At 41.1% G+C, this 20,481-nt stretch overlaps 2 protein-coding genes across 3 annotated transcripts in view; both read right to left on the reverse strand.

The window, feature by feature from the left end:
• The window catches only part of EPM2A (EPM2A glucan phosphatase, laforin), a 53,300-nt gene extending 43,875 nt beyond the window's left edge, over positions 1–9,425 (reverse strand). The window contains exon 1 of the mRNA XM_067293536.1: positions 8,725–9,425. Within this exon, the coding sequence (XP_067149637.1) occupies positions 8,725–8,986 (262 nt within the window). The 5' untranslated portion in view covers positions 8,987–9,425. The remainder of the gene's footprint in view (positions 1–8,724) is intronic.
• The window catches only part of FBXO30 (F-box protein 30), a 42,030-nt gene continuing 27,108 nt past the window's right edge, over positions 5,560–20,481 (reverse strand). Inside the window, exon 5 of one of the 2 annotated variants that reach the window (XR_001292959.2) lies at positions 5,560–5,945. Coding sequence is in view for 1 of the 2 variants with exons in the window: in XM_067293535.1 (XP_067149636.1) it covers positions 10,128–10,169 (42 nt within the window). In the remaining variant the exon portion in view is untranslated. Of the gene's footprint in view, positions 5,946–10,004; positions 10,170–20,481 lie in introns of those variants that run through there. The other variant, XM_067293535.1, reaches the window with a different exon arrangement.

The following is a 20,481-nucleotide window of genomic DNA, read 5'->3' on the forward strand; positions in this document are numbered from 1 at the left end:
CTCAAAAGATAATGAGCAAATCTAGGTCAATGAAATTTCTCAGCACCAGTCAGAGTAAAAATGAATGAAAAAAAAAATTCTCTTCTATCTCTACAGAGCTCTTTCCTGTAAAGATGTTTCAGTACACTGCTCAGCCACATCTCTCCCAATGACCAGCTTGTTGCATAACTTGCTGAAAGCTATATATTTTTTTCTGTTTTTCACTGTGTGAAGCAAGGCGGTATGTAGAATCTACTGGGCAGAACAGTGTCTGCTGAGTAGCTGTAGAGATGCTGTGCACTGCATTCCTGCCTTAGCCAGAGCCTAAGCCACAGGCCTACCTCTTCCAAACCTGCAAACCGCAGCAAGGTCACAGTGTATTTTTCAAATCACTGTTAGTTCTGAAAAATCACAGGGCTACTTAGATCACTCTGAATATGCACATTAGCTTCAATGGCAACCTACAAATCCAGACAGAGAGCAGCCAGATTTTCAAATCTCCTGCTTTCAAATCATACTCATTCTCATAATCCTTTTCATAAGTTTCCCATGAACCAGCAGGCCTTATACATGTCAAATCAGGCTCTAAGTATGTGTAACTATTATAAATACTCACATTTGAAATATTGAACTACGTCTTTTAACAGAAAAATAAAACATCTGAGATCATGCTCAGAAATTCCTCTGGAAAAGTTTAATAACATGATAAGAAATACAAACACTCTGAGAGTGAGGGGAGGGGCTAAATAAGGGAGGTTTGTTTGTTTGTTTGTTTAATTGTAATAGAACAGCAGGAACTAAAGCAAACATGAAACTCCCTGAAATGAAGGATTTGAAAGATAAAGTATTTGCTAGCTTCCTTCTCTTTACTACTTATATTAACTGAAAAAAGCCTCAAGGTCTATTTTGGACCTGATTCTTCTAGTTATTTGTATATGCTACTGCATGGTGTCATTATCAGACATTGTAATTGGACTTCCACCACTACACTTACAATATTCAAATTTACTTACCCTTTACATCAAATTCTGCCACGAAAGTCTCCCTGCTGCCTGTTTGAATGAAATTCAATCTTTGATGCCTTGAAATAGGCTCTGCCTCAGTCCAACCAAGAATGAACTGCTATTGATTGTTAAGAAATAAGAGATACAGGAGGCTGAACTTCTCTCACTGGAATTTAGCTAGGGCAGATTTTGGCTGAGTCTGTCACAGCCTTCTGGAGTAGAGAGTCCTACCTTTCTAAAGTCTGAGCAAACTAAGTCCCTGAAGAGTTAACCTTTGTTTCTACACCTCTGACAAATACTGCCAAATAACACATTTGAATTCTGTATGTCATGAACTAATCCTTGCACATATGCTTAATAAAAATATGATTACTCTACTTTTTAATGTTACTTTTCTGTTGTCTCTAAACTGTCTTTCATGCAGATTCAGAAAGCAGTAGCTAGCTTTCTTGTTTTAATTAAGTAGATGATTGACAAAATTTTTAGTTCTTCACTTAGTCCACTAACCCCTTGCTTGTGGCTGGTTTGGTTTTCAGAAATGTTTCTTTGCATTTGCTAGACCAAAAGAGGTATCTAAGAAAACAGAAGACCATTTGAATCATACACTCGCAGATATACAAAGTCTATTTTCTGCCAGTCTTCGGGGAGACTGTTTCAACTTCTCATTTTGTAGGGCTGATATATTATCAAGGAAGTAACTTTTAAGTCTGTTAAAATCCAGTGTGCATTCAAGATTTTTAGCTTTTAGTCTATTAGTGTACTCCTAACAGTATTCTTTTTCTAGATTTTTTAATTATCCCAGAACTAAATGATTTACTGGAAAGCCCCCATTCAGCACTTGATGCAGTTAATCAACAAGGTTTCTGTCTTCCCTTTTTCTTTTTTAACCATCAGAGACGAGAAAATAAGAATTTTCGAAAGCAGCTTTCAAAAACACCTGTTTTATCTCTCTCTCTAGGTCTGCTGTGGCACAGGTGTTTCTCAATGGGAGCTGCCACTTTACTAAGAGTTTTTAGCCAAATGTCCAGTCTAATGATGTAGATTAAGCCAGAGAATAGCAACTCAAAGGGAATTCAGCTCATGAAAACAAGAGATACTTCTCAGACAGATGGTGAAGATAAGAATAAAGGAAATGCAGATGATAGACAAACGTATGATAATAAAATGTAAAATGTAATACTGTCTCTCTATGGCATTGTATTGTATATTACTGATTGCTACTTTCCACCATACCAGAAAAGACTACTAAACTATAGGCAGGAAACAAACTACAGCAAAACAGCAACCATGGCATGTTAACCAGTCATCCCAGCTACTTTATTTATTAGTGCTCAGTGCCTCTCACCACTGAGAATAAATTCTTGGTCCACATTGCATGCTGCTATCCCTTGAAATGGTGAAGTGAGGGCAGGGAGTGAAGTTGGGGGAAGGGAATAATGGTAAACAAATAAAGCATTTACATAAACAACACATTTACTGTAATTTTACCATTATAACCACAAATGTTTTAATTAGGCTCTCACAGCACTTAGATATGGCCTCTGATTATTCCTGCTGGCAGGAAGTGACACATATGAGCAAAACCAAAGGGAATGTATGTGCACATGCTTATTTTTATTCTTCTAATTTTGCAATTTCACAGGCACCTCTTTACAGTTTTACAGATCTCCAGTAGCCTGCTCAGTAAGTTGGTTAATGCTGACATACAGATAGGAAGTAATGAAAAACTTGCTCCCAATCATGCCATAATCCATGTTAAGTACATATCTTGAGGGGTTTGAAGAACAACGCAGCAGGAGCTATTATACTTGTAAACACAATTTCTCTACATACATTAAAGACTTATTGGGTGGCAGATTTCAAAATGATTCCCTTCTATTTATATCAAAGTTTCCTTATGCCTGAAAGATATTAAGGCATCTAGCATTTTCAAGGAAGCAATAGGCTTACACTAACAAAATGCATATTATACACAATTATTCAAATATCAACATCCAATTACACTTCATGTTTCCATCTAAATGTTACCTATTTAAAAATAATATTGGCATAGGGGAAGCAAGTAAAGCCTTAGATTATCTTCAGAAGTAGAACAGATTACACTAAATATTGATGAAATTTTTAAGTAGCTGCAAGAGCTTTGGAAGCAGTGACTATACACAAGTAAAATGGCGACACCTAGCGGGAATAATACTTAGTATCTCAATTAAAATGACTAAACAGAAAAAGACAAGGATCCTCTCCTTCTTTCCTTCTTTTTTAGTAATAGCACTGCTACCTAATTTGGGGATCAGTAGATTAGCTTTGGGAAAGACATAAGAAGAGGTGCATCTTAGTGACAGAAAAACAGTGATGTATCCAGTTGTACTTCTCTAAAATTACCCCAAAGAATTCTCACATTGCCTTTCCTGCTACAACTCAGCCTGAAATACGTTTTATTCTGTTTTAATTTCTCCTACTCAAATGGCAACAAGGTATTAACTTCCCATACTGCTTTTAAAAAACTCCACCATTAAAAGAAGAAATTGTGCCAGTGCTGTTCTACAGAGTTGAAGCCAGGAAGTGAGATCATTTAGGCCTCAAAAGGCAGATACATCAAGGTTATCACTATAGACATGCTGCCACATTAAAATTAAATAAATACTTACTTGTTAAAAAGAGAACTTCCTTACCCTGTCCAAGAACAGCGTCTGTGAAGAGTTCTGCAGTTTCCAGGAAAATCCCACCAGACCCTACTTCCCTCTGTAGCACACAGCTCAACTGTGACACTGCGGGCCCTGCCCCAGGACCGCTACCTTAGCCCACGCAGCACCGAGCTCTGAGGGGACAGATCAGGAACGAGCACCTACAGGCCTCCAGAAAATGACTAGCAGAAAGAATGGCAAAAGATAAAAAGGAGGGAGGAACTATAGGCACCCTCTAGCCCAAAGAGGGACAGAGGACATTCATTAGTCCATCACAAGATGGTCTGCAATGGATATATATATTGAGGAGCATTTCCTTATAGCTTACTCTTTATCTGCTTGATTGCTCACAATAACGGAAGTCATCTGTGAAAATGATTTCTGGAAGCACTTTGTATAGGAAGTGAATGGCCAGAGTTGAAGTTTAGAGAGGCTATAGAGTCACTGAGCCACAATACCTGTAGGCTGGCTGGCTGAGGGACACATTTATGTAATTCGAATGGTCTGACTTGCACCACAGACAAGATTTGGGGGGGGGGGGGGGGGGGAAGGGAACCCAGCTCGCAAGAATGCCTTCCAGCTAGAAGTGAACACAAAAATCAGGGACCCACATTTGCAGACTTTCCAAAGAAGCTGCAGCACCACCTGTCACATCCAGTAACTCCTGCAGAGTGGCTGCATGGTTTTGCAAACAGAAGAAGCAGGGACTCTCACCAGTTATTTGTAGAAGGACAACAATTAAAGCTCCCAACTGCTCCTTTCCTATTTGCATGCAAAAAGTATGGGGCATATATGCCACTGAAAAGAGTAAGCATATAAACCAATTCATTTAACGTGGAAAAAACCCCACACACTCTTCTTGACAGCCAACAGAATAAGGACCAAAACAAAGAAAAGGAGTCCACTGTCATATAGCTGTTTATTTTTCCTCACACTGAGAAGAGAAGCAGAAAGTTGCCAGTCCTGAGCAACTGCATTTAAACCACAGAAGAAAGCTAGAACTGCACAGCAAAATGTGCAGTCTGCTTCAATTATTACTAGAGCTGAACATTTTAATGTGCTTTCGTATCACTAATGTTTTCATCCAATTAAGTGCTTAAGATGCTTGAAAGTCATGAACAAATTTTACTTCTGGTAATATTTCCACTAATTATATCACAATATTATGAAGAACTGTATTATTCCATAATTTACCAGCCTTTTTGAACTATCTTCAGAGGTGTACATTATCCAACAGAAGGTTTGAATTATAACTGACAAGCTCACATGAGCAGGAACTGGAAATGTTGGAAGGACAACACACTAAATCACAGGCTGTGTAACGTAGCTGTTTTTAAATTGAACCGTGTTGTGTTGTTTGTTTTGGGTCCCCAAGAAACCACAGAAAACAATGGTGACAGATGAATGCAGACAAGACGCATTTCCTTTTCTCTCCTCTTCCCCCCAAATTAGTAATTATTATTTTTTTAAGGAATAAAGCTATGTTCACATGTGCAAATTACTAGAATGTAGGTCAATCATGCTTCTCAGCTTTAACTGGCATTGCTGAATAATCTGTCAAGCCTCAAGCAAGCACCAACTGCATCAAACCAATGGTTATGTGACAGGAACACAAGTTTATGTAAAAATGGATAAGCATTTTAAAATACCAGCTTAGATTTGTTTTGCAGTGCATTTTTCGCTTCTCAAATTTTCAGGTGCAACTTTCTTGTAACTTGTCAGGATACTGTATTTTATCATTTCAAAATACAGAGCTTCAGGCATACCTTTAGTATTCTCTGTCCTTTTATGCAATACATCTTGTACAGTATCTACAGTGTATTTAGAACAAAGGGGAAAAAAATGGTCTAGATTAGTGTTCAAGCATAAATTCAGAAAAATGAGTTCAAACATAAGCTCCACCTTGTATTTATTTAGTTTTGACAGTAGCCACAATACATTTGTACTTTACAAACTGAAAGAAAATCCAGTTCTGAAGAGTCAGAGTATAAAGACATACAGGATATAGTTGTTTCGAAAAAACGGATACATTTCTTTATATTTTACAATGGGTAGAACACTTCCCCAATCCTGAAGCTTAACATTATCATCCTGTTTTCCCCAGGTTCAAAATCCACCTGAACAACAGACTTTTCAGCTGAGCTCACATGCGGTAAGTGAAACAATGTTCCTGAAGAAACCTTACTTGGGCCACAACATTTATAGGAACCACGTGATCTGAGCCAGACGAGCCCAACAGCTTTAAGTGGCAGCCGCTAGATGCAGACCACGATCACCACTGTAGGAGAGAGTTTGCAACAGCAGATGTAAAAGCTCGATCATTCAGAGGCACAAGAGTTTCCTCTCCCATCTTGTCCTTTTGGAGAGGTAAACTAGTTCCTACAGGACCCAGACAACAGGTCAGGAATTCTCCCAGAGGCCAGACCTTGGTCTGAAGTCTTCTTGCTACCAGACCAGCTGGTGGAACTCAAAAGCCAGGGAACACTGGACCCTGACTTTGACTCTTCCAGCCCAATGAGGCAACAGATAGCCTCATTTTCTATTTCCGATTTTGTCATTGCATTGGAATGCTTTGAGGATTAACTAAATTAAAAAAAAAAAGTTAAACATGTAGTATTAGCATTATAAAAATAATATGCATTGTTGGTAGAAATCTCCCTTGAAGTATACTAATAAAAGAGGAGTAATTTTCTTAAATACAGCATGTCATCATGATCTGTATTATCTCACATCCAACAGTGTAAATACCTCACATCCATAATTAGACAGGACTCCCTTCAGTTGCATATGACTGCCTCAACTCAAATTTAGAGCAAGTATCATTTCACACTTTCCACTATCCTTCATGATCACGTTCTTCAAAATTGCAGATGTTTTCATAACTGTTAAATGTCTCCCAAAGCATATTTTTAATCTAAACATACAGGACACTAAACATTCAACGCATGGCATTTACTTTCCACCAAAGAAAAGCTGTGTCCTTTTTTAAAAAAGGTAGTTGTCTTTTTGAACTGCAATTTTTACAAGAATAAGCAGATGACAGTCAAAGCTCTGCTGATCTACAGTTGAAAAAGATCATTGAAATGACTGATATAAGCAGTATCTTGCAGTCTTTTTTAGTTTCTGGATAGAAAAACATTTTTAAGGCCCTTTCACATGTTATATAAAGAACAACAAACTTCAAGAGTTAAGCAAATTTAGCTCTTTTCAGTAAATAACAACTCAGGAAAGAAATGGCTGATCTGAGTGACTAATTAAAAAAAAAAAACTCTGCAGTTGGATAATATTCCGGTTTGTTCTCTAGCTTTCTAGCCAAGCATCAGGCTCAAACTGCTGAACTTTCACCACAACAAGAATAAAATTTCACACATACTAAAACTGTATCCAACAGCACAATAGCCAAAACAGTAATAAACATTGTTTATTACTCAGTAGACTACACCATTAAACGTGTACCCAGGAATGAACAAACACCCTGATACCATTATTTTCAAACTAGACAGTAAGCATAACTTCACAGTTGCAGATTCTTTACAGATTGGAATTTTTTAAATTACTATATTCTGTGTGATGAAAGCCTCTTCATATACCAGTATCACCAAAATTTTATGTAGAACTTGGCACCTTCAAAAAAAGACCCAATTCTGCTTCCTTGGAAAGATCCAAAGATTTTTATTTAATAAATTCACTTTTCCTGCATTTCTGCAAAAGAAAAACATTCTTTTATTTAGCAGCTAAAACAAACAGTATACTCCGCCTATTTTAATAATTACTAGCACATGCTTCATGATGTAAATAATGTGTTCACAAAAGTTAACATATACAACCTTTCATTACTGTAGGAAAAAAATAAATACAACAGTTATAACATCCATGTTTTAGTCTATATGATGAAACAGCAGTTTAAAAGTATCATGTATCCTTAAAATGGGTGAAGTGCAACTGTCACTTCTGTAGATGGATCAGAAAACTATTTTAAAGTTTTAATTTTTTTTTCATGAATTCTCTAGTCTGTCCTGCTTTCACCAAGTCTGATCCCTTTCTCAGTGACAAGAGGTAAATTTAGAGCTTTGTTTGATTCAGTGTGCAAGTGTAAAAGCGTTCTCTTTTATTTAGAGTACTTAAATATACTAAAACAGTACATGGAAACTGATTAAAGTTATTTAACAGCACAAAACAGAAGAAAAACCCAGTGGAAGTAATACTGAAATAGCTAAAAGATACAGACAGCTCCAACAGTCTAAAGTTCTAACAGGTCTGCTCCAATATTTTGGCAAGTCTAATGGTAAAATTTACCAGCCTGAAAAGGCCATCCTGACACTCTAGAAACGCAGCTCACTAAGATAAAATAACTTCTGGGAGAAGGTGTGATTTGTTATCTGGGGAAATTCTACAGCCTTGACTTCTGGAAAATAAACAAAAAGCCGCATCAGAACAGTGAATGCCCAAAGTAAAAAAAGATAGGAAAACTGTTTCAAAGAACTTCTACCAACCCAGAAAGGCAGCTTCGTTCTGCACTCACTCTCCCCCATCAAACGGTTAAAACCTGTCTTTGCCAGTGAGTACGCTCATCGCGTAACCGCGGCCCAGCTCTACCTGCAAGCATGACTCAGGCCTTCTCCGCACAGGAGGAAGCTGACACCAGCTCCGCCAACACCCCCGCAACACCAAGCCCAGGGGGCGACCAGCTGGCCAGGGACACCGCTCCCTCCCGCAGGCCATCTCCGGAGCCCCCGAGCTCTCCAAGCCGCCAGCAAGCCGAGAGAGCTCCCACCGCAGCCCGGCCGCCACGGCCACGGCCACCCGCGGGCTGCGGCGCTGCGCGACGGCGAAGGCGCCGCCGCCGCGGCCCGCGCCCGCCGAGAGCAGCGCCAGCCGAGCCGAGCCCCCCCCCCGGCCCCGCAGTCTCCTCCGGGCGCCCAGCGACATCGCCCGAGAGCGCGGCGCCCCCGCCCCTTCTCCCTCCCCGCCAACGGCCGCCCAACGGCCGCCGCCCGCACGCGCGCTCGCGCCCCGCGAGAAGGCGGGTGCCGCGCCGAGCCACCGCCTCCCGTTACCTTCCCAGACGACGTCGCCGCCCTGCCGCCGGAGGAACTTGTACCAGAAGGGGCCGCCGGCCTCCTCGTCCGGCAGCGCCACCTCCGCCAGCCACAGCGCCGGCTCCTGGGCTGGCAGTGCCGCGGCGGGCCGCGCCGGCGCCATGGGCACGGCGCGCTGCGGGTCCCAGCGGCCCAGCTCCGGCCGCGAGCCGGCCACGCAGAGCACGGCGCCCGCCGCCGCCGCCCGGGCCGGCAGCACCACGCCGAAGCGGAAGAGCATGGGGGCGGCGCGGGCCGCGGTGCGGTGCGGTGCGGTGGGAGAGAGGGCTCGTTACCGCCGCGCGGCCGCGAGGGGGGCTCCGACGCCGCCGCTTCACTTCCGGCGGGGACGTGAGCGGGGACGGCGGCCGTGGCGGTGCCGGAGCCCGCGGGCCCCCGGCAGCGGGCCGCTGCGGCGGGGCTTTTGCTGGCGCGGCTCTGGCGGTGCTTCGCCCCCTGCGCGCCTATGAGGGAGCTCCCCTCCTCCAGCGCCGGATCTCCTTCTAAAATTAGGACCGGGAAGGAGAATTATCTCCGCAGGTAAATACCTGTAATGATCTGTGGCTACAGGAGGTTGCACGTTATGTACACTGACTTTAGCAAACGATTATTATCTCGTTAAATGAAGCTTCTGCAATTACTCTTGAGAGTCCAGACTTAATTTAGTGCAGTAAACACATCATTAAACAAGTACAATACATGCAGCATTACAAACAATTCTCCAGGTTTAACCTTGAATAAGTGTCCGTGAGGTTTATATCTTCCCTGTAGATAGGCAGATATTCGTGTTAAGACCAGAAATGTGAAGTACTGAGGAAGAGAAGAATAGATTTTTTAAAAATTCTCAATCTCTCAACTGCATGCATTTTGTTTTGCCCTTCTGACTCTTAATTTGGCAAGTCCTATATGTAGCAATATTCAGGACTCACAAAGAATGACTGAGAGGGAGGATGCAATCCAACCATTTATAGGGCAGTCCTTGTCTGAATACACCCATTTCAGAAGTAACTAAGGACAGAAACAGAGGATTACTAACTTTATTTAGGTCAAGTTCTGGGAACAGGACAAAGGCCTTTCAATGAGTCAAAAGAAATTCTGCCTCAAAAGATGGCTTCTTATTTCCTGTGTGCAGTGGTGATGACACACTGAAGTGTATGTACTGCCAAATTTATTTTTAAGAGTGCTTTAGCTCATTTTTACTGGTCCTGATTGAACTTATGTAAGTGATATGCCACAACTGTTCCAGACATAACCAAAGCTAAGGGAATCCTGGCTTTCCTCCCTGCATTTCTGCTAGCACCAGTTCTCATTGTAGCACAGTGAGTTTTACGGAACAAAGCAATGCATTTTAATCCTTACCTTTGCCCAGCCTTACAGTCCAGTTATCCACAACCTCTGTCAAAATTGTCTTTCAGATATCTGCCCTGTCAGCATAAATCTTAATTTTAGTATTATTGGCATTAGAGAATGGAACACCAAACTTAGTTTTGCTATCCCAAAGTTCAAGCTTGACAGTAGCCCTGAAAGTAATCAAGCAGCCTGTGCCTACCTAAAACCATTTGCTGTTGCTGATTCCAGACATCATCCCAGGTAAGAAATTGCAAGATCCAGTGATAAATCTGTTATTTTAGTTCCTGGCCATTGTTTAAGCCTCAATATGAAAAGAGACCAGCAACACATGCCTATCTTAAGACAAACCTTAACTTCTTTGTGCCTGTAAGTACCAAATAATCATCTTAGACCTGTATGCCATGTAGGAACTTATAAAAATAAGTTTTCTAGCTTCTGATATGCCAAATACTAGCTTTAAAAATAATTAAGACCATTTCTTCTCCAGATTCAGTATTAATCCATTTTGTGCCTGTCAATAGGAAGGACAGGCCAGGAAGATGAGGTGGGGGAGTTCTTTATGTGAGAAAGGAACTGGAATGTATGGAGCTCTGCCTAGGGGTGGATGATAAGCGGGTTGAGAGCTTATGGGTAAGGATTAAAGGGCAGGCTAGCATGGGTGACACTGTAGTAGGTGTTTGCTACAGGCCACCTGATGAGGAAGAGGAAGTAGATGAGGCTTTCTACAGACAGCTGGAAGTAGCCTCACGATCACAGGCCATGGTTCTCATGGCGGACTTTAACCACCCTGATATCTGCTGGAGGAACAACATACCAAGGCATGAGCAATCCAGGAGGTTCCTGCAGAGCATTGATAATAACTTCCTGACACAGGTGATGGAGGAGCCAACAAGGAGAGGTGTGCTGCTCGACCTTGTACTAACAAACAAAGAAGGACTGGTTGGAGATGTGAAGGTTGGGGGCAGCCTTGGCTGCAGTGACCATGAGATGGTGGAGTTCAGGATCCTGTGAGGAGGGCAAAAAGTAGGATCGCAACCCTGGACTTCAGGAGAGCAAACTTTGGCCTCTTCAGGGACCTACTTGGAGGAATCCCATGGGATAGGGCCCTAGAAGGAAGAGGGGTCCAAGAGAGCTGGTTAATATTTAAGGATCGCTTCCTCCAAGCTCAAAAACGGTGTATCCCAATGAGCAGGAAGTCAAACAAAGGGGGCAGGAGACCTGCATGGATGAGCAAGGAGCTCCTGGCATAACTCAAACAGAAGGAAGTGCACAGAAGATGGAAGCAGGGACAGGACGCTTGGGAGCATTATAGGAACATCGTCCAAGTATGCAGGGATGTGACTAGCAAGGCCAAGGCCCATTTGGAATTGAATCTGGCAAAGGTTGTCAAGGACAACAGGAAGAGCTTCTTCAAATACATCAGTAACAAAAGAAAGACTAGGGAGAATGTGGGCCCACTACTGAATGGGGTGGGTTCCCTGGTGACGAAGGATACAGAGAAGGCAGAGTTACTGAATGCCTTCTTTGCTTCAGTCTCTACTGCTAAGACCAGCCCTCAGGAATCCCAGACCCTAGAGACCACAGAGGAAGTCTGAAGACAGGAAGACTTTCTCTTGGTCGAGGAGAATTGGGTTAGAGATCATTTAGTCAAGCTGCACATCCACAAGTCCATGGGCCCTGATGGGATGCACCCACGAGGGCTGAAGGAGCTGGTGGGCATCATTGCTAGGCCACTCTCAATAACCTTTGAAAGGTCATGGAGAACAGGAGAGGTGCCTGAGGACTGGAAGAAAGCAAATGTCACCCCAGTCTTCAAAAAGAGCAAGAAGGAGGACCCAGGAAACTACAGGCCAGTCAGCTTCTCCTCAATCCCTGGAAAAATGATGGAGCAGCTCATCCTGGAGGCCATCTCTAAGCACGTGAAGGATAAGAAGGTGATCAGGAGCAGTCAGCATGGCTTCACCAAGGGGAAATCATGCTTAATGAACCTGATAGCCTTCTATGATAGGATGACTAGCTGGGTAGGTAAGGGGAGAGCAGTGGATGTTGTCTAGCTTGACTTCAGTAAGGCTTTCAACACTGTCTCCCATAACATCCTCACAGACAAGCTCAGGAAGTGTGGGCTAGATGAGTGGACAGGTGGATTGAGAACTGGCTGAATGACAGAGTTCAGAGAGTTGTGATCAGTGGCACAGAGTCTAGTTGGAGGCCTGTAGCTAGCGGTGTCCCCCAGGGGTCAGTACTGGGTCCAGTCTTGTTCAAGTTCTTCATCAATGACCTGGATGAAGGGACAGAGTGCACCCTCAGCAAGTTTGCTGACGATACAAAACTGGGAGGAGTGGCCGATACCCCAGAGGGCTGTGCTGCCATTCAGAGGGACCTGGCCAGGCTGGAGAGGTGGGCGGAGAGGAACCTCATGAAGTTCAACAAAGGCAAGTGCAGGGTCCTGCACCTAGGGAGGAATAACCCCATGCCCCAGTACAGGCTGGGGGGGCTGACCTGCTGGAAAGCAGCTCTGCAGAGAAGGACCTGGGGGTCCTGGTGGACAACAAATTGACCATGAGGCAGCAATGTGCCCTTGTGGCCAAGAAGGCCAATGATATCCTGGATTGTATTAGGAAGAGTGTTGCCAGCAGGTCAAGGGAGGTGACCTTCCCCTCTACTCAGCTCTGGTGAGGCCACAGCTGGAGTGCTGGGTCCAGTTCTGTGCTCCCCAATACAAGAGACACATGGAGTTACTAGAGTGAGTCCAGTGAAGGGCTCCTAAGATGATGAAGGGCCTGGAGCATCTCTCCTATGAGGAAAGGTTGAGAGAGCTGGGCCTGTTCAGCCTGGAAAAGAGAAGACTGAGGGGGGAGCTTATCAATGTGTATAAATACCTGAAGGGAGGGTGTAGAGAGGATGGAGCCAGACTATTTTCAGTGGTGCCCAGCAATAGGATGAGAGGCAACGGGCACAAACTGAAACACAGGAAGTTTTGTCTGAACATGAGGAAAAACTTCTTTACTGTGAGGGTGGCTGAGCACTGGCACAGGCTGCCCTGGGAGGTTGTGGAGTCTCCTTCCTTGGAGATTTTTAAAAGTCATCTGGAGAAAATGCTTGGAAACATGCTCTAGGTGACCCTGCTTGAGCAGGGTGTTTGGACTAGATGATCTCCAGAAGTCCCTTCCAACCTCAACCTTTCTGTGATTTTGTGATTCTGTAATATCAGGTGTTCAGTTAAGGTTAAAGATGACAGAAGTTGAGACACTTGACTACCTGTTCTTTCCTCCAAAACCCATAAAGTTAAGGTGAATGTTGGAGCTGACAGAGATAGATGGCTGATCATCAGTTGTAGGTCACCAGGCTATAGTTAAATTGAGTGGGAGGTTTTGGCAAAGTAGTAACTGAAGACTAAGCTTTTTTTTTTTTTTTTTTGGATTTGCAATTCCTATAAAATGGCCTGTGATTCATTCTTAGGTTTCCAAACTGTTGGCTATGAGCTTCCAAATTGTTGTTACAGTTCAGATTAACATTAAGATTCAGGACAAGAGGGGCTGAAGAGCTGGATTTAGTACTGGATCCTGCAAGACTGGGATAAGAACTGGAGCTTGGCTTGGGACTCTGGAGTCCCATGTGTTGGGGACAGTGGGGATAAAAGAACAGATCTTACTGGGGAATACTACCAAGTTGAGGACTAGAATGAAAGCTGTAGACAGGAGTGAATGGATTATCATTAGACCTGAGACTAGTATAGATACAGAAAGATTTGGGTTCAAGTTCAGAAGGAAATGAAGATGCGTGTTCATTGCTGGATTTGTGTGGGTTATGGATCTCTAGTCTCTAAACTGGAATTTAAGCTAGAGTCAAAAGGGAAACTTATTGTTTGGGATTGCAAGAGTTGAAGTACTTTCACTGTTGGGCTGTTGCTATAATGCTAATTAGTTTTAAGCATGTCCCCAAACCTCCTAATCAATTAGCAATAAACTGGTTCCCCCCTGTCAAAATGACACCTTATCCTAGAACTGCATGACCCAATGCTCCTTCTCCACAGTCCTCAACACTATTCTCAAACCTAAAAGCCTTCCCTGTAGTTATCTCTCCGGTTATCTCTTACAGTCACAGAATTAAACATTACTTTTTTGTTTGTTTGAAGTCTTCATCCTGACTTGACTTGCAAGTCTCATCAGAAGATTTTGGAACAACGCAGGTCAAAACCCTAATAATCAAGTTGCCTTTAACTGTCCCAGAAACTGTTAAATGTTCATTTCTGTGGTAACAAACTACCATCTTAGCAATGTGGCCTGCCAGGATCTAATAGTAAACATTGTGCCCTTGTGTCCTTAACAGCCATTTAGGATCTAGCAGTACACTTATATCTACTGCATCTACCATGTGGAAGCCTAGATCTACCTCAAATATCACATTAGACTAGCAACACAGTGATGCTTAGTGCCAAATTTATTTTAAAGAATCCAGCTAGTTGTCACTGGTACCATCCCACGTGTTTGTCAGTGCTGACTGGGTCTTTGACAGACTAAATGGGAAGAACAGTATGAGAAGGGAATTGTTCTCCCAAAGAAATTTGCCATGTCTGTGGAGGAAAAAGGATGAGCAGGGAGGCACTGCGGGGCAGAACATGGGAAGGTCGTAACGGGCGGAGCACTGCTGCCGGAAAAGAAGGCGGGGCTTTACAGCATTATAAAAGAGCAGGACGCGCTTCATTAAACGCCATTTTGCCACTCCTCATATTGGTGTCTGTGTGGTGATGGTCCGGGGTCTGGGGGAAGGCCCCGTGCCTCCTCGGTAAGAACGAGAACGGTAACACATGTCTGGAGTCCTTTCCTGTATGCTATCTGTGCAAGGATCGATTGCTTCATGGACTTCTCCTTAATACTATTGAGCTGTCAATCTTGCCCTACATAACCTCACATTAATCAGTTATGTTCCCCCCCCCCCATCTAGCTCATCCTCCAAGATTTGTGAAGGTGATCGAGATTATACATGGGGAATTACCAAGGCTATGTACCAGCTGTGGCATCAACGGTTAGGTCTTCAGTTCCTGCCTCATTGCTGTGGCTACATGGGCTCTAAGGAAAAGTTTGAGTATCCAGAAATTGGAGCTGTGATTATATTTTCCTACATGTAAAACATGTATGAGATGTTTTAAAAACCTTACATTCTTTTGCCATGCACTAAACTTTTGCAGAATCACAAATCTAACTTTACATAGGGCCCTGCTGAAATACTACTACTGAGATTCTGTGTTCATACAGCTCCCGTTGCTATGGATGATTAACCAGTCAGGAAAGCTAGTCCTTTTTGTTCAGTCCTACCTGCTTTAACATTCTTGCAGTTTCCTTAGGTTCCTCTAATCCCTTATACTGCTTCTTCCTGGCACAAAATTGTTCTGGTATTTTCATGAACTCTGGGATCTGAACCATTCATTACATTCAGGAAACTTGGACAGAGAAAGTTGCTGGCTGGAAATATAATAAAGATACTAATCAAGAAGTTTGACAGTAGTATACACCAGTCCAAAATTCAACTTTCCAAGAGGAAAGTCATATTTTTTATCCACAATTGTTCATGCTCTTCGCTTTTCTTCTTCTGTTTTGAAAAGCGGCTAAGTATAGAAATGCACACAGCTATCTGAACAACATATACACTACTAAAATAACAGATCAACTTAATACTTTTCATATTAGGGTGGCCTGTGTTTGTACCATACATGTTCTTTACTGATTGCAAGCTTTTACACCATGGGCCTGTTTGCTGCTTGGCACAGCAGCAAACTTATCTGTTGTTGCTGTACAGTGATCTCAAATGATATTTCCAAGTAGGGAAATCTGCAGTGAAGATAGACTTTGAAAAAACAAATTGAAAACACACAATTACTGAAAAGATTTGGTTGAAAAAGGGATGATAATTAGGTCTTTCTTTATGCTGATTGTAATTTGGGGTGATGTTTGGATTAACTGTGCTTCTTCCTAGATAAGCCTTTCTTCCCTTTTTAGGTCATTTTCTTTGTTGTAAAGATATAGAAAAAGTTATCGCAATTTCCAAATGTTTGGTCTAATTATAGAAAAGAGAAAGGCAGCACACTGTACAGTTCCCCTTGTAAGAGCAAATACATTTGTGTTATGTGGTAAACTGATTTAGATGCATTCATGACTTGAGCAAAATGTTCTTTGCTGGAAAATTTAGACAGCCTATGTTTCTTTAAAGAGAATGAGCTAAATATTAAAATAATTAGTCTAATACAAAGAATTTAAAACTAATGTTTTAAGTGAAAGTTGCTGATGTTGATTAATAATCTAAACTAACCTGTGATCCATGGACCCAAGCTTTCTAACTGAAGTCTAACTGCTCTTCTCCTGATGGTGATGATTGAAGTCTCAACTGAAGTTTAACACTTTCACTGTTTGTTCCAACTTGATAGTACAACAACTAAGGAAAATTTGAGATTTTACCTTTATAGTGTGATGATTGAAAGATTAAACAATTTAAAAACTAGTTACCACATAAGCACTGCTATTCTCTTTTTATAGTTGTAGGTGCTGTTTCAGAGCACAGACAACTCCAAGAAACTGCTTTAGCTTCTGAGTGCTAGTTTGTGTAGCAGTCTTTTAGGCAGGCTAAGCTACAGTAATTCTGGCATGACTGACCATTTTAGTAATTGCATTAGAAAATTATATTGGAAAAATAGGTAGGACACTACAGGAGATAACTTTCACTTCTGCATATCATTTTGTATAGCATTTTTCCTAAACTTATAAAAATAGTTTCTTATTTTTAAAAGTAACTAGCCAGCTTAAATATGCAAAAACATTACAGTAATACATACAGGAATAACTATTCTAGTAAGCTTGCTTTTTCAAGTGCTTCTAATAAAAAGTCATCTCTGCATCTGGCCCTGCCAAAGTGTTTTGGGAACTGGAGAAGATCCCAACATATTTCACCAGAGGGCCCTTTCAGTATGTCTTATAAACCTCATCAGTGCCCAAATACCAATATCTACTGCAGATGAGCCCAGAATACAGCTCCTTTTCTGCTTTGGGCAAAGTGACCCCCACAGTTTTCTCAAGAAAACTCTGTGCCAGCCTTATATTTTTCTTGTGGAACATCCACACCAGGAAAATATAGAAGCTCCGGGCAAACTTGGAGCTTCTATCCTAACATTAACGTGACACTTCTGCCCGGCACAATGGGCCAGAATAGAGGCCAAGGATTTCCACAGAGAGACTGTGTAAACTCTTGTAGGAGAGCAAAGATTTAATGATTGTAAAGTAACTTGATATGCTCAACTGAAAAATAGTATGTAACAGTAAATTGTTTCTAAGCCAAACTAATTATAAGGTACACTGTTTGAAACCAGCCTTTTACTATCAATAGAATGTCAAGATTCTCATTAAATACCCATCTTAGAGGAAAAGAGGTTCAGCCCTTTTGAAATAAGAAACAGTATGAAACAAAACACTTAGCTATGGAATACCAAAACATTATTCCATTAATCAGAAGAGTGTAGTTTGACCCAAAGTTAACGTGACATACACCATGTGAATTTTTAAGTAGATGATGTGCTTTCTTTATAGAGACTTGTTATGTAGTCCTTTCATTTTCAAAAGCAAATGCACAGACCCTAGTAACTGATCCTGTTTAATTAATGCATCAGGATCTAAGCACAGTTTCAGTTTTCTTAGGAACCTCAGCAAATTACTGGTTGAGAGAAAGTTCCTATGTTATACATCTGTGACTACTTCAAGAAAAAGTTACTGCTTGGTTTTCATTATGTATACTTTTTTTTGGCAAATGTTTTATATATGATCAACAATACTTCAGAAATTTACAGTAGTAGAAGGCAAAACATTTGGCAAAAACCATGCCAAAAATTTTGCTGTGTCTTTAAGATCTTAGCATCACTGAAGTATTATAAATCATCCTTAATTTGTTATCTTCAGAATATAAATGACAAAATTATTGATTTTGAATTCAAGAACAATAGAAATCCAAGACAGTGGTGGTTGCTGTATAGAAGGTGAAAGGATGCCCTTATTAGCTTCCAAAGCAACCATGGGAAAGAAAGTGAAACAAGAAAAGAGTTTGCTCTCAGTATGCTCTTGAGCAACAAATATAGTACTTCAACACATCTCTACCTCTAGCTCTCTAACATGCAGTATTAAAAGACATCAACTGCTTTTTCCAGTTATACTAAAAAATAATCACAACTTAAAGCCCTTCCTTTAGACTGAAACTGGAGATGGATCGAGCAATCATCTTCAAAGTGTAGGCAAAGTGGCAGGAGAAAGAAAAAACCCAATTTGGAAAAACACCCCCGCCTCCTACCCAAGAGCCCCACCACATGAAAAATAAGAAGAGGTTGGAGTATCTGCTAAAACTAGTATAGAAGTAATTTGCTGCTCAAGTGCAAAATAGTGTATGGGGATCTTGAAAATCTACTACATTATCTTCTTTACTTGTATCATTATGTTGCTATACCACTGTATCAAACCAATATATTGCTATTTCTTCCTTATCTTCTTCTTTTCATATATTTACCAATTTTTCAGCTGCCTAGTTTTCATCTTTCTGTTAAAAAAAACCAAAAAAAACAACAAGAAGAAGAACAAGAACTTTATTCCAGCTGATTTGGCACATGCTTCAGCAAGCTCCACTGAATTCACTCATCTGACACACAAACAACCCTTGCTGAGGAACAAACACTATTTTCATCCAGCTGTAAAGAAACTCTTGAAAATACGATCTGCAGTCTAGGAGGAGTGGGTAAACAGCCTGAAACATAGCAGCCTTCCCAACTTCCACAGGTCATGGCAGCATCTTGCAGCCAAGAGTCAGAAGATGCATATGACATGCTTTAGAGACTAGATCACAGACAGGGGACTCCTGCGACTTAATTTAGTATGTGTGTACTGCAGTGTACCATAGTGACCCATTTCCATTTCAGTCTAGTTCTCCCACAGATGCCTTTCTATTAGCACAGCTAGTCCCACAAAGTGATCCCAGTATGGGAGCCACAACTCACTGCTCAAGAACTGTACATGGCCCATAAGCCACCAGATGGCCACCTCTTTTTTCTTCTTTATATATTTTGAAGGAATAGGATGTCTGAACATTTGCACCTGAAAATGGATCAGCTGTGCTAATAAACAATATTATAGCCTTTCAAGTACAAGAATGTGTTTCATTTTAAGCATATGAACAATCGCAGTGTAGAGTTAGACTTGTGTATTACATAATTCAGACTGTCTTGAACAGTTCTGTGCATGTTTGCATTTTCAAATTACATTATCTTCCTCAGTACTTATCTTTTGACCCTTATTGCAGTAAGTTTACTTGAAATTAATATGTAGAGCTATTGTCCTGCTTACAGATTCCTTTTTGGTTTAACTATATACATTAAGTCTTACATACGTACACTTACACAGGTATAATATTCCCAAGCCAAGATCATTATAGAAGACTTAATGTTATAAAAAACATTGTTGCCAAAAGCCTTTCTGAATCTGAGATACACCTAAGCAGAAAAACTTTTAGATTCACAGATCTATTCACAGATTAGTAACAGATACTAATTCAACCAAAATTAAATAGTTCTCAATTATGTCATTCATAAGCTCAAGCATATTATTACTGCAATTACATGCTTTTCTAAATCCTGATTAATCACCCTCACTTCTAGAGAAGTGCAGGTAAGTGGAATTGTTTTCTTATACTACCAGAATTATTTTCTGCATGGTAGCAAATTCCTTGTCCAGGAAACCTACAGAGTAAATCCTGATCTTATGTGTCACTTTTCAAGTTCCTACCAACATAACAATGAAACCGAGGGTTTTAGGGGGAATATATTTATATATAAAATGTTGAAACTAGTCTTATGCAATATTCAAGCACTCTTGATTTCCTGCCAGCCCACCAGTCATTCTTCCCAGCATATAGTAGTCCTTTAATGAGCTCGTGATAGAATATATTAATATAGCTTGTGCGTTCCAAGTTTGAGTTTAGTCTTGTTGAAAAAAACAATTCTTTACAGTGTATACATTTATGAATATTTTTAAGTTACTAATTACAGTTATCCTACTGTTAAACAAAATATTTTTAAAGAGGAAAGGGAATAAAGCTATTAGGCTGGCATGATGGCCAGTCTGGATTTACAGGGGCAGCACAGTGGAGTACTTGCTGAGGAGCAGTTAATAGATTTCTTTTGTAAGCATCCACATTTCAAATGACTTAACTGAAAGCAACAAGTAAGCCCTATATTTTCAATTCTATTCTATGTGTGAATAAAGTAACTTTTTTTTTTTTTAACCTTAGCCATCACTCAGTAATACTAACATTGTAAATATTCACTACCCTAATTGCATTAAATGACACACAAAATAAACTGTA

Source organism: Apteryx mantelli, chromosome 3, assembly GCF_036417845.1.
Source record: "Apteryx mantelli isolate bAptMan1 chromosome 3, bAptMan1.hap1, whole genome shotgun sequence".
Lineage (NCBI taxonomy): Eukaryota > Metazoa > Chordata > Aves > Apterygiformes > Apterygidae > Apteryx > Apteryx mantelli.